Here is a 14,839-nt window from a genome sequence, read left to right on the forward strand (position 1 = left end):
AAGTCTTAACCACCGGACTGCCAGGGAAGTCCCACGTCTTTGTATTTAATTGCAGAGGCACGTATTATATTGCCTGCATGGGTTGAATGTAGTAATTAAATAGTTGGCATATAGCATTTAGAATTTATTTATTTTTTTTTTTGCGTTACGCGGGCCTCTCACTGTTGTGGCCTGTGACGCGCAGGCTCAGCGGCCATGGCTCACGGGCCCAGCCGCTCCGCGGCACGTGGGATCTTCCCGGACCGGGGCACGAACCCGTGTCCCCTGCATCGGCAGGCCGACTCTCAACCACTGCGCCACCAGGGAAGCCCTAGAATTTACTTTTATTGCCTGTTGACAATCATTACTAGTAATAGTTTATTATTAATAATAAGCTTAAGGCTAATTGCAAGTCTTCAGTATAAGACTGCCGAGTATATTAGAGCAAAAGAGACACAGTTAAGTATTTACTAGACCAGAACCTAAGGGAATGAAATCCCTGTGGATGTTCCACTGTGGATCTCGGGGAACAGTAGAGGATGAAACATTTCTAGCTGGGGCTTAAGAACGTGGCTTTCATCTTAGTCTTCGGGACTGCCTCGACAGGGCAAGGACTGAAAAGGTTGGTCCCTCAATGGAATGAGACTTTGGATGACAAAGAACAAAACACAAAGATAGATAAGAAGGAAATCAAAGATAGATGAGAGCATCCAGTTATGAGAAACTAAGCATGCACGCTGCATCCTAAAGAGGCTTGTTTGCCCTTAATACCTTGGTATTGGAAATGTTAAACAAAACAGAGAAAGACCAATTGTTGCCCCAGCCTCGACAAATGGCACCCAAACAAGCCAGACCAAGCTTGAGGACTCCTGCTTCAAAGTAAGCTACGTCGCCACAGTCACCGACCAACAGGTACCACACGTCATTCCTCACAGCTGGACCTTTAACAGGCTTGCTGACAAGACCTCAGTAAATCCCTCCTGGGGCAAGGCACCAAGATCCAGAGAGCAAGCTTTCCAATAGAGGACTTTACAGTGTCTGTGATTAATCCTATTTATCTTTGTGTCCTAATCCCTAAATTCACCAATTTCACTAACATGCTCTCCCATCCAATAACCATCTGAAAATGTTAAAAGTTTAATATATGCAGTCTTCTTTAAAGTCTAATTGCATCCTAATTTGTTCTACAAAAAGAACATTAATTTCCTCACTGAGTACACAAACGCTTGTTTATAGACATACTGAATCATATTACAAAAGCAGGAGTTGGGTAACTCCATCAGGATACTTCACAAATTCCTTTAAAAAGCTAGAAAAATCTATCTTTTTAGGAACCCAAATTTACATGTAAGCATTAATCCACATTCCTCTACCAACCAGAGAGGAAGGCCATGCATACCAGGCACTGCTCTTACTCACCCTGATGGTTTCAGATGCAAAGTGCCCTTCTGAGATCATGAGGTTGCCAGTTTCATCCAGCTTCACGATGGCTCCCGAGTTGGCCTGCACCTCAGCTTCGAAGGCTTGATGCTTCTGCAGCTTGCCCTGTCAGTGGACCGTGAGATGAGCCACACGCGCTCCTTGGCGCGCGCCATTCTGCCCCCCGCTCCCTGTTATTCCTCCCCTCCTGCATCCCACTCCCTCCCTCTATGGAGGCCTCACTCAGTCTCCCAACCAGCCCCCTACCGGTTCAGTTACTCAAATACTCTGCCTGCATCTAGACTTGCCCTCTGAAAGCTTGGCCATTGAGGACCACAACTTTGCAGACAGCAAGATGCTACAAAATATCATAATTTTCTTGTGTATCAGGAAATTAGCCTTTATGGACATCCAATCCCTTTTAGAAATACAGAACCATACTGAGAGCCTTCTTAGCATGTAGTGTTTATCTCTGACTAATCCATTCATTCATTCATGATACGACTTTTTTTTAGCTTGCTTTAGAAGCCACACTCTTTGATTGACTTGATACATTCCATTTCTCAATACCTCTCTTTACTCACATGCTGAGCTAGGCAGGGCCTGCACCTAAACCAGCATTCATCATTTTCTCTTCTCAGACGACTTTGGCATAGTAAAAGAACCATGGGTACAACCACTGTTCCACTTGCTAAAAAAGTCTTTCACCAAAATCAACAAGAAGAAAGGCTTTTAAAAAAAAAAAACAAAAAACAGCTATACAAATTTTCACCAGCAACAGCAGTTAGCATACCTTTCTCAAAAACACATATTCCAAGAGATCAAACCAGACCTTCCCTGAAAAATGATGAAGGATCACCAACAGTTGTAAGGCAGTGGATTGAGAACCATCAGCTTAAAGCATCCGCAAAAGATAAATTAAAACCCGCAGGATTCCACATTCATGCTCACTAATACAACCACTAAGGGCTTTTCAGAATAGTGAGTTAGTCCTTCCTTATGTCTGATCTACATTCAATCTCTCAAGGTCATAATTAGATCTGTATAAATTCTGGGCAAAGACATCTGAGCTCTAGAGTTTGGGCAGGCATCTCAGACACACCTGCAGGTTGGTTGGGTCTTTATAGTTCTCATCAGATGCAATCTGAAGTTTCTCCTGAATCCATTTCTCCAGCTCCTCAGCATCTCTTTGGAAAAACTGGAATCGGTAAGAATCTTCAAGCTTCTGGCGCCTAAGCGTCGAAAGCTCCTTGAAGCGGTGGTATCTGTCCAGGACCTGCTGCCTCCTCTCCTGGATGTCCTCTGCTGTCTCCAGCACTTTGACCCCGCTTGGGTCCATTTTCTGAAAAGACAAAGTCCTGAAGTAAGCACATGACACCAAAATAGACTTAATGGCATTAGCCTCTTGGAAGGAAATAAAGAATTATGAGAGCCCAAGCAGACAAATGAATTGAAAGTGGTCCCTTCTCAGGAGCTAACAGTGAAGCCCAGGCCCCATTCCCTCGTAAAAAATGGCTGCCCAAGTGGGCCCCTCAGAGGATGCCTTACCAACACTGCAATGAGACCAGGCGAGAAACGTGAAGGGGAGAACTATGGTTTACACTGTCAATTCTATAGAGCCTTGAGAATTCAAAGGAAACACCAACTTTGGAGCTCAAAGAATTACTGAGAAATCCATTCAACAGTCCTTTCATCTGGTCTGTGCATTTCATGGTGTGGAGATTAGAAAACATTTACTCTTAATTCAGCTTTTCTATCTTTCTAGATCTCAGCCTGTTATTCACTGAAGAAAAGGGAATGATTATCAAGTAACTTGAGTCTTTTTTTAAAAAATTAATTTTTTTTGGGGGCTGCGTTGGGTTTTCACTGTTGTGTGCGGGCTTTCTCTAGTTGTGGTGAGCGGGGGCTACTCTTCGTTGCGGCGTGTGGGCTTCTCATTGCTGTAGCTTCGCTTGATGTGGAGCACGGGCTCTAGGTGCGCGGGCTTCAGTAGTTGCAGCATGTGAGCTCCAGTAGTCGTGGCTCGCGGGCTCTAGAGCGCAGGCTCAGTAGTCGTGGCTCGCGGGCTCTAGAGCACAGGCTCAGTAGTTGTGGTGCACAGGCTTAGGTGCTCCGTGGCACGTGGGATCTTCCCAGACCAGGGCTCGAACCCGTGTCCCCTGCGTTGGCGGGCGGATTCCTAACCACTGCACCACCAGGGGAGCCCAGTAACTGAGTCTTTAACATCAAAATCCAACAGAATTTACCTAAAGTAGTGGATTTCTCAGTCACCCCAAAAAGTCAATCCTACAATCTCCTTCAGGCTGGGCAATGAACAGGCTTTGCTTCATCCGAATGCACAAAATTAAAAGAAAATCACAGCATATCTTAAAAAAAAAAAAAGGTGTGGTGAAAGATTTATCCTACCTGACTCTTACCTGCTCCAGTTAATCACAAACACAGGCTAATTGAGTAGGTGGTACTTCCCCATAGCACTCAACGTACCCCAACTTTACACTCTCAGATCTGGACAGTTTCACCAGCCTTTAATGTCAAGAAGAAAATCTGACCTATTTATGGGACAAACCCAGAATATGCTACCTGCTCTTCTCTCAGAAATAAGCCATTTTATTCTCTAACCAAGGAAGGACCCACAGAAGGAAATAGGTACACACTAATGACAAACAGCATGTAAATTTGTCAGTAACATGTGACCTTGCACGAGCTGCCTTCTCTCTCTGTGTCTCAATTTCTCAGAATGACTAAAAACACCAGTTGAAAATGAGATGGTCCCAAGACCCTTCTAACTTTAAAATTACATTTTATAGAGAAGAGTCTGTGACCTGGTAAAAAAGCAGACCAGATAAGCTTTATGGTCTCTCCAGCTCTTGTTCCATAATTTATACAAGATATAAAAACTGTGCTGCCCAGGAAACATATCTGACAGCTCTTCCCGTTACCCTGTTCGCCTGGCCCAGCTGACGGGAAAGGATAAGCTGGCTAAGGATTAGGTCTGGAGGCCACTGTGTGCCCCCCCACTCCCTGCTCCCATCCAGCTGTGAGATAAACAACACTGCTAAGCTCGGGGCAAAGTTTCCAGCTCTTCAGAGAGAAGAGCAGCTTTAAGAGGTGTCAAGAAAAGTATCGACCGACCCACACCTAACCAACTCTGAGGCCTATCTTTTCTATGAAGAGACCTAGCTTCCTAGGGAGAGAACTGAGGGGATTTTAGCCCTGTCACCATTCCTTCCAAATTACTCTCCACGTATTAACCAGTTATCTTCATTGTTTTTCTCCCACAAAGTCCAATGTATTTGTTTGACTATAACAAGAAACATATTCTTTGACAGGTCATTCCCATGCTTTAAAACCTTTCATCACTCCCTTCTGAGAGAGGGAAGAATCTACCTCTTTAGTTGAACCTTCCTATCTGGCCCAGCACACCTGACTGATATGTCTCACCCATGCTCCGTACGCTCTTGGCACAGAGAAATACTCTCTTCCCAACACATGATTCTCTCTAAAGACTCCAAGTCAGCTGCTCAGGCTTCCTTTGCCCAGAATGTTCTGTCTCTCCTCTGTCCAGATAACCCCAATTCATGTCTCAATAGGAGCTGAAATGAGGAAACTGCAGGGATCTGGTCTCCTTACCAAGCTGTACTCCAGGCTCCTTCCCTCCCTCCTTCTCTGATTTAATCACATTTTTCTGTAGATTTACAAAGCACTTGCACATACTTCCCACGGTATAATGACACTGAGCAATGTAATGTTTGTTGTTGTGTCCCGATTTCTTTCTTTCTTTTTTTTTTTTAAAGATTTTTTTGATGTGGACCATTTTTAAAGTCTTTATCGAATTTGTGACAATGTTGCTTCTGTTCTCCATTTTGGTTTTTGGCCACAAGATCTTACTTAGCTCCCTGATGCCCCACATTGGAAGGTGTAGTCTTAACCACTGGACCACCAGGGAAGTCCCAATTGTGTCCCGATTTCTAGCAGACAGATGTCACTAACAAATGTTTGCTTGAGTGCTGGAGAAGCAGCCCTGAGCTCCTCTGTGAAGGGTGGAGAGAGCTCAGTAGTCCACCCCCATTTCATTTCTGTATCGTGAAACTGGAATTCTGGCCAGGTAACAGCTAGATTTGGTGGCTGAATGAACAGCTGGAATGTGCTGACTGAAGCTACACAATGGGGTGTCAACCTAATGACCAGACCTGAATTACTGAGCTTGGGTGGCCCACACCCGGATAACTGCTCTTTTCACGCTGGCAGGGTGGGACCTTGGGGAAATCAAGTTAAAGAAGGCACAGTTTTGTATCATTAATAGATAGCTGTGTCTGAAAAAAAATAGTTTCTATTCTTAAAATGGGTTTCAAGAGAGTCCTTAAAACCAAAAACCGAGGGTAACCTTGACAAAGGAAACGTCTGTTAAGAACAGGGCAGTTCTGGTTTACGCTGCTGCCCTAGGACATCAGCCTCTTTGGGATCTTGACAAGAATCACTACCGGGTCCGGCCACATTTACGATTCACTCATTCACCTGCGTGACCTGCTCCAGGCATACCTTACATCAAACTCCCTCACCAACCCCAAGTTACAGGCCCAGGGCAGGTCCACTTCCCAAACCAGAAAGTTCCCTCTGGCCGAAATGTTCTCTTCTCCCCCACTCCCAACTCGACCGTTAATACCATTCAAACCCCTCCAAGTCTAAAGCAACTACGCTGTCCTCTCTGCAGGCCTGAATCAGAAGCCCTCACTCCCTCTCTGGCCCCCTTAGAGCAACATCACGTCACATTCTGCCACCTGATTACTGTCTTCTCCTGCGTTTTTGTAAGTTCTTTACGGAATTTAGAGTTCCTAAGGGACTATAAACGAGACCTTATCTTACTCTCTGACCACAGAACTCAGCACACATTTAGAGAGTCAATTACACTCTGAGCTTAGAAATAGAGAAACTGCTGTCACTTCATTATTAAGTGGCCAGGAGACAAAAGATCATCTAATAAGCAAGTTGCAGAGCTAGGGTGACCCAGGATGCTCCGATTCCCAGACCAGCATGTGAGAACCAGTGATTCTTAACATGATCGGAGCTGACACACTCTTTGTTAAAGGCTCTTCAGTTATTTATTAATTCCTTTTACTACCTCTTATCTTTTCCATCCCCACTTGAGGGGGGAAAAAAAGGGGGAAGGAGCATATATGAATCATTAAAAAAAAAAACAAAATTAATTTTTTAAAGATTGAGTCTTCTTAAAGTTAGTAAACAATTAGTGTTAAGAATAATTTATATACTTCCTTTGTTCTCATCTCTCCGGAAACAGTTTGGTGGAGAAACAGCAGGAAACTGTGTGTCTAATTTGCTTGCTTATAAAATTTCCAAGGAATGTATAGCTAGTTATGCATGTAACAATAGCTCCACTGTATGTGCCTTTCTACAAGATGCCTCAGTCTTTAGATTAATGTCTATGGTGTTTGTCCTGCCTCCCCAGATGACAGGACTCACTGCATTTCCTTTAGCTGCCACGGAAATCTCTAAACGATCACACTGATCACATTCGGAAGCAGCCCTTTCTGATGACAAAAGAATCCCCAACATAATAATACTGAAGAGGTTCCCCCTGAGCAAGCACCTCGGCCTGGGTTCCGCTTGCTGATCTGACCCTACCAATCCAGGGAGACAGTCCAGCGAGGCCCTGCTGAAATTAACCAACCTAAAAGGCCCTCTTTGTCACCCCAGTGAAGTAGAACAAGTCAATTCTATACCAAGTGCTTCGGTCAGGCAATAATGGACTTTTCTTTCCTGCAGTAGATCAGCTGACGCCAGTAGGTGGGAGCTCGGCCAAGTCACAACTGGCTGTCTCCAGGAAGCTGGGCATCTGAAAGTCAGCAGCGCTCTCCCACTGCTGTGGGCACTCAGAGTTTCCATTTGCGTGATTACAGGAGTCGAGGATGACAGCTTAACAGCAGTTCCCCCCCCACCCCTTCTCCTGATAGGGAGCTGTCTCTATACAAGTTCCAGTTTCTCTTTGCTCCTAAATGGCTCATTTCCACAGACTACATTAAACACAGGAAAAAATCTCCTATCTCCAAAGAACTATTGCCACCCAAAGGTGCTACAACCTCTCACCCAAAACTCTGAGTTAGTGGAATTTTCTGGACTCTGCCTGTGTGCACCGTGTTCCCTGAGGCTGCTGCTCTCTGCAAGAACTCCACCCCAGGCCAGAAATGTGCAGCTGACTGATAGGGTGGACTCCACAGAGAATGCCCTGGGCTGTTCCCAGCCTTAATGGGATTAACACTTTTTGAGAGCTAGAAAGGAAGACTTCGGGAAATGTGCCATAAAAAAAAAAAAATCTCCAACCATACCAGCCTATCTATCTATTCCACTAACTGCCTAAAAACCACAAAGGAGCCAAATTCCAGGACAGCAATCAACTGACTGCTTATCTCAACTCTGATTTTGTCAATCAGGACTATGTTTGTGGCTAATGAAGGAGGGGCGAAGAAGAGCTAAATGTACTCTCTGTTTAAGGACAGGTTCCCATTTAAGGGAAATGAAGAAAAAAGGTCATATTTTGGCAAATAATTATTAGAGAAGACTGGCTATTTGTAAATGCTGCTGCAATGCAGCAGTCAAAATGTTAGCTGCATCATTCAGCAAGTAATGTGAATTGAGCACAGAGGATAAAACAGGAATTACTACTATGTCCTCTATTGTAATAAATAAAAAGAACTTGTCAGCGTTCTTACAATACAGCTAGATCTCTGAGAAGAAAACCAAGATATGAATCTTGGCTAGAAAGTTCTGGTTTAATCCAAAGTCATGCATGAGAATGACTCCTCATAATCAACACCAACTTATACACATTATCAATGGAAAATGAGTCCTACAAAAGAAGCTAGCCATTAATTAATATCTTCGTCTTCTTGACAACCGCCAACAGACAGCTGTTCGAGGCAGTTCCTGCTATGTACTTAGTTTTTAAAGCCTTACCCTCATCCACAGAAGCTATAAGACCACTGTGCAAGGGGAGGTGTCTGTCTCCGGAGGGCGGGGAGAGGCAATGGGTGGGAAGGACACTGCTAAGCAACAGAAAAGACTGTGGAGACACACATTTTCAAACCAAAGGTCAAATGCTTCCAACTCTGCTCACTTGGCACCTGCAGTGAGTGAGTAGCTGAGGACACCCTCACGCAGATCTTGGACAGTGGAAGAATTCACTAGTCAGAGTTACCCTCTGGAACCTCAGAAGAGAGTAAAATTGTCGTGAAGACAAGAGGAGTGCCTATTTGGAAACAAAGGTCTGGGAGTGCCGACATCTTAGCGAGCTGAATGTGGCAGACAGGCGTGTTTGGAACACTGGCAAGATGAATTCAGACCTCAGGCAGGACATCAGATATATTGTTTTGCAGAGAAAGGGATTTTCAGGACTAACAGGATGAAGAGAGCATTTGGCTCTGTGGAAAAATTCATAAACATCACCCAGAGCAAAATGTCAGAGGAACCATCCATCAGTTCTGATTTTGTTGCTTAGTCAGAGCCCAAAGGTGCAGAACCAACAATGCCCTTTTTCCCTGGCTTAGAAAGCCAGCACATTTTACATTTCCAAAGCAGGAGAACTACATCCACGGATGCGGAAGGGCTCCCCGAGAACAAAGCACCAAAGAATTGGTGAGCACAATAAAATCTGATGCCAACTGATTCTCAGATTAAGTGAATTAAGTCAAAACCAGGTCGGCTGCAGATTTTAGTGGTAGACCTGAGGGTAAGCAAAGAGGTAAATAATATATAAATTAAGAATTTTAACCATGGAAAAACCAGAAATATTTTTGCTTAAACCACATTCCAATCAGGATCGTAGATCTGCACGTCAGCCTTCAAACTGATTAATTCATTTCAACTTGTTAGCAGGATTCTGCAGAGGTGAGCAGGGATTTAGCTTAAAGAAGCAAAAGATTCATACTGCACTGCGTCAAAATCCAGAAACGCCAAGCAAGGTTGAGAAAACTTACTTCTGAATGCTTCCCAAACACTACCTTGCTGCTACTTACCTTTTATAACCTGTAAAATCCAGATGAGAGGTGTTTAAGTGCAAAATATTGTTACTGAGATTCAAAACAGGAAAAAGGTATAACGTGCCCATTTTTATAAACCTTGTTTAAACAATTAACCGGTCTGATTTATAAAAGGGCTTGCCTCGGATCTATCACCCATAATCCCTAGAAATTTGCAGAGCTTATATTTCTGCTTATGGGATATCAAGACATTAATTTTAAGCATTTTTCTTTCTGAAAAAGGTCCAATTTAGCAAAATAGCAAACACTTAAAAACTGTACACAAATAAAAACATGGGTAGTGAGCTTTTTTATAAACAAGAAAATCCAAGTTCCATTTCATAAGGATTGTGGCAAAAAACGTAAATCAATGGAAACAGGAAACAAACCCAAGTTTATAATATTTGTCAAATTGAAAAACACTATTTTTACATGTTTTCAGATTACTTTTTCTAAATATCTAAGATAATGTGTTTAGTCCCTTGGTTTTTAAGAACCAAGTAACCATCAATAAAAAAAATTAGCAAACAGTACATGCAGACACCAGTAGGGTGGTAAGAAATTAATATATTCATGCCTTAAAGAGAGGAAGGTAAAAAAACAAAGGCTTTGGAAATTTTAGAATAAATCTACTAAGATTTTTGTTCATGTAACACCAAAGAAAACGAACAAAAGCCCAAACCCTAACCAATTTGCTTAACAGGTCATGCAGGCAGGGTTTTCTCCCCCTCTCTTTGGATCATTCAACCTCTTTGACACATATGTGTCTTCACTGCAAGCCAGGCAAAACCGAAAAGGTAACACATTTCCTGCATGCTGGTCAAATACCTGGACTCTGCGTTTACGAAACGATGACAACATGATGGAGAAATGTGGCGTCTGAAGAGGGAGGGCGAAGAGCAAGATAACAAGCTTCTAAGGGCAAACTGAACACAATGATTTCACAATGAAGAAAACAGATCTTTAAAAATATATGAATACAGGTAAAAATCAAATTTCAGCTATTTTCCCAGCGCCCTTCTCATTCTACAGAGCTTCTAAACCAGGAATTGAAAATGCAGGAAGAACCAAGGTTCTCTGGTCTGAGCCGATGTGCTGCCTTGGCCACGTCATACCCTCTTTCTGGGTCTCAGTTTCCCAATTTTCAAATAATCCTGAATAATACTAAATATCCCTTTTAAGACTAGACGTGCACTCCCCCAATCCACGTTCCGATAAATTAGCTGAGATTCCCAGTACTAGATGATTTCTGTACCTCCTTCCATTCAGTAATAAAATAGCATAATTTCGTGAAGTCATCAGAAACAAGAACTAACTCAAGCTACAAAGATCGAACTTGGGCCTAGTTTACTGGGACACTTCCTTCACAAAATACTATTTCCTGTTCAAAACCCATACAAGAGGAGTATGCAAGAGAGGTGGAAGGGAAGTACAAGCGCAGCCGCTCCTGCCCACTGGCCCCAAGCGATCAGTTCTGTGGTCCTCCTCTGCATTCCTGGAGTCGGCATTTGCCATCAGGGTGCTGCATTCTTCTACCTACTCCGACCACAGCTGATGGGCTGCAGCAGACCCACCGCACGACTAGCAGAGTCCTCGCATAGCCCACGGAGGATTGATTACAAGGCCGGATTCGTGCCCACTGTCCTTAGTGCAGGTTCAGCAATGCCAGGACTGTGGACTACTCCTGACACCCACTTCTCAGCATCTGCAGTCGCCCCCCACCCCACCGCCGCCCCCGCGCCCAAGGGAAGAAGGCTGGTAAAGGAAAAGCAGAGTTAAGTCTAACCCAGGGAACCAAAAGATATACTTAAAAACAGCTCTCCCCACCTAAACCTGTTCATGAGATTGCTTGACAAGCTCATATTGTGAGCCTGTGACGTATCAGGTTGCTAATTATTCGATTCCTACAAACGTCCTGCCAAAGACCAAAAGCATATCGGAGAATGTTACCCAGCTGACCGTTTACTGCAGGTCTGCCTCACACCCGTCCAGCAGAGAGCAAATCCACCTTCTGAGTCTCGGCTCTCCATCTAGGTCCCTGGATAACAGCTAACACACTTTGAGGGTCCCTTTGAGTAATATTGGCCCAGTTACTAAAAAAGGCTTACTGTTAATTTCCTGCACAGAGGCCCTTATGGCAGCACGTTTTTCTTTTCCTGCAGCACATTTTTAAAACTCGGACTTCAATCTGACCTGTCAAAAGCTGACATTAACTGCAGACAAAAGGGAAAATACATGACTAGTCTGATGAGTTGGAACCTTGGCTCGATGGCTTCATACAGCTGAGTGTTCCCACCGCTTTTCTTCAGGTTTTCTGTTTCCTGGCTGCAGACACTCCCACCCTTCCATCTTTGACACATTCTGTTTTAGTTAAGTCCAATTGCTATGACGACGCAATTTCTCAACACATTCTGAAAATATTTCATATGGTCTCTCTTCTCTTCTTCCCTAACAGCCATCATGGTTAAGTTTTTCTAAAATACCATGATGAAGACAGAACAAAGGGCCTACATAGTTTAGGATCTAGTATACAAAAGACATTTGACAAGGTGTTGGCCAGTTCAAGCATCATCTCAACCCAGCTTCCTGAGCTATTCAAGCTTTTAATTTAAAACATACTCAACCCTTAACCTTGACAAGTCCTTTGTTTAAAATACATTTTAACCCAGTACCTCAGGGACTTTTAAAAGCGATTTTCTTTGGGAAGCATCTAATGAAATTCCCAGGGATTGCTTTCAAACAAAAGGCTGCTCTAGCATTCAACACCGGCATGGCTGTAAAATTTTTGACAAATAATAATTATGTCCCCGACTCGAAAGACCCGGTCTCGGGGCAAGAAAAAAAAAAAAAGAACTCTTAAGCTATTAAGTTATTTGGTTTGGGTCTCATACAAAGCAAGCGCCGCACCTACCTGCTATTTACAAGCAAATCACAGTTGGGTAAGAAAAATATGTTTATTACAGATAAGAAACGGAGACGGCCGGTCTCGGACCTCTCCGTCCAGAGAAGGCCAAGAACCGCCACACAGGATGAAATTAAGGTCAAAGAGCCCTTTACTCCCGGCTTTTCCTCTTTCAAGGGCTGGGCCGGCAATGCTGGTGGGGATTTGAGAAAAGGAGCAGCACAAGTCGCTCCCCACTGAGGGAAGGGATTGGGGGCGGTGGGGGGAGCGCTCTGCGGAGAGGGGGATGGAGAAACGATCCGGACCAGGAAGCCCCCGCCCCACCTGCCGCAGCCGGATGGAGCAGGGCGGGGCCGCAGCCAGGCTGGGCTGCGGGGGAAGGACCCGGCGGCCTCACCGCCCCCTCCGCCCAGTCAATGACATTCCAGCGGCCGGCGCCCAGGCTCGGCCTGGCGGCTCCTCCGCAGCCCACGCACCACAAGCCGGTCGCGGCCGGCTCGCCCGGTTCCCCGCCCGACGGAGGGAGCGGCGAGGCCGGCCGGGCTCACCTGTCCGCGCGCTGGCCCCGCCCTGACCCAGGGGCCGTCCGGCTCCCCGCCCAGGGGTCGGCCGCCCTCGGCCTCGCTCCCGCCCTGAGTTCGCCCGCTCCTCCTCTCACCGGCTCCTGGGGGGTGAGGGCAGTGGGTGCGTCGGGCCGGGGGTGCTGGAGGAACCGAGCGGCCTCTGTTCCTCCCCGTTCGCTCCGCAGCGGGTAGTGGCGGGGACGCGCGCGCCCCGCCTCTTTTATAGGCGGCCACGCGCGTTCCGGCGGTGGGCGGTCGCGAGCTCGGGGGAAGCGCCGCAGCGCGGCGCGAGGGGCGGGGGCGAGCGCCGGCCAGCCAAAGGGGGCGGAGCTCCCGCCTGCTTGCTGCCCGATCACCCGGCGGAAAGGGCCGAGCGCTCCCGGAAGGAGCCGAAGCGGCGATGCGGCGGAAGAGTCGAGCCCCGGGAGGGCCGCGGCAGGGTGGGGATGGAACGAGTGCGCGCGCGAGGGGTGGGGGTTGATGGTGCAGTGGAGCTGCCTCCCCCCAGTCGGGCAGAGATGGTCCAGCCGCACCGCCCTCCCCGCAGCTGGCATCCTCCAATCCTGCCCCTCCCCGCCCTGCAGAGAATCTTCGGCAGCCCACCCCTCCGCCCCTGGGATCCCTTCCAGGACTGCAGCGAAGGGCGGGGCAGGGCCATCGCCGCAGTCTCACTGGGGATGCTGCGCGTCCCAGGCGGAAAACCGCCCAGTCCCAAAGGGTGAGATCACCCGTGTGTTTCTCTTCCTCCTTCCCCCTTTCCCTAGGAGAAGGCTAGGCTGGTGCCGGGGCCCCAAGTCAGCCTTCTCTGGTGGAAGTTGGGGTCAAGAAACCGAGGATGATTTGGGGCTCCGGGTTTGAGAAGGTGGTAAGAAAAGGCCGAATCCGATCATAAAAAATAAAGCCGACTAATTTGGTGTTTATGTCTGTCATTCCGAGATTTGAAGAGTTAATAATTTCTTATATTCTTACATCAAAAGCTTTCGGAGAGCTCAGCAGTGCAATAGGATGCATTAGTTGTATTTTATAAATGAGACATTGATTCTTCTCACCATTATTAATTGACCTTTCCTTATGTCCCAAGCACTATGCTATGTGTGTTACCTTTTTAAAAAATCTTTTTGCAATAATTTTATGATTTAGGTATTATTTCCTCATCTTACAAAGGAGCCCTGACATGGAAGCTAGGTCTCTTGCCCTGGGTCAGGCAGCTAGCAAGAGGAAAAGCAAGGATTTGAATCTGGGCAGGCAGAACCTTCTTTTAAACAGTGTGCTATACTGCCTTGCCATAGGAAAGGGAGGCATTGTGATGATGGGTGCTGGAATGCTGAGAAAAGAAAAACAGGATTTCTGGAATTTCTGTTCCTTACAGTCTTAGCAGTTTAAGGGCCTGGCTCTGTAGCTAGAAGCCCTCAAGTAGGACGCCCTTTCCCCACCCCCATGACAGCTGGGCGACAGCCATAGAGTAGCATCCAGATCATTACTGTGCAGTCAGGCAGACCAGGAGCTCTGCAGCTCAGGAAGGCCTCAGCCTCCTGGTTACCAAGCACTCTCCCCTTTAAATAAATATAAAGGCACTAGGCACTGCACCAGAACTTGGGCCTGGGCCCAGCCCTGAGCTTCTTGGTCCTCAGTAGTTTGGCTTCTTCCCTGTGCCTCGGATCTGTAATCGGGTTTCTGAGCTGCTCCGGCTGGAGCCCTGATAACAAGGAAAAACTCCCCTATTCCCTTACTCTACCAGAGTGCAGAGAAAGGAAAAGGAGTGGCCACACCCCAGAAGCGGCTTTACAGAATCTGGAGGAAAGACATAGGAGCTGAGAGGCATTTCCTGCAATCCTCCATGTAGAGAAAACAGGACTGGGTAACTCCTGCCCGGGGGTGTGCATTTCTGGGAACAGCTGATGGCGTCTTCTCCAGTGGGTAGCAGCAAAATGTTTAACCAGATACTC

The 14,839-nt window shown here is 46.2% G+C and overlaps 1 protein-coding gene across 3 annotated transcripts in view; it reads right to left on the reverse strand.

Annotated features, from left to right (window-relative positions):
* Window positions 1-13,083, reverse strand: part of LOC114487433 (spectrin alpha chain, non-erythrocytic 1) — a 31,871-nt gene extending 18,788 nt beyond the window's left edge. Inside the window, exons 1-4 of one of the 3 annotated variants that reach the window (XM_028497319.2) lie at window positions 12,989-13,083; window positions 10,257-10,307; window positions 2,501-2,740; window positions 1,399-1,524 (exon numbers count right to left, since the gene is read on the reverse strand). In XM_028497319.2, the coding sequence (XP_028353120.1) occupies window positions 1,399-1,524; window positions 2,501-2,740; window positions 10,257-10,289 (399 nt within the window). In that variant the 5' untranslated portion in view covers window positions 10,290-10,307; window positions 12,989-13,083. Of the gene's footprint in view, window positions 1-1,398; window positions 1,525-2,500; window positions 2,741-10,256; window positions 10,308-12,878; window positions 12,897-12,988 lie in introns of those variants that run through there. The other 2 variants (XM_028497320.2, XM_055089445.1) reach the window with 2 other exon arrangements.
* Between the last annotated feature and the right edge of the window lie 1,756 nt (window positions 13,084-14,839).

This window comes from Physeter macrocephalus, chromosome 13 (assembly GCF_002837175.3).
Source record: "Physeter macrocephalus isolate SW-GA chromosome 13, ASM283717v5, whole genome shotgun sequence".
NCBI classification, from domain to species: Eukaryota; Metazoa; Chordata; class Mammalia; order Artiodactyla; family Physeteridae; genus Physeter; species Physeter macrocephalus.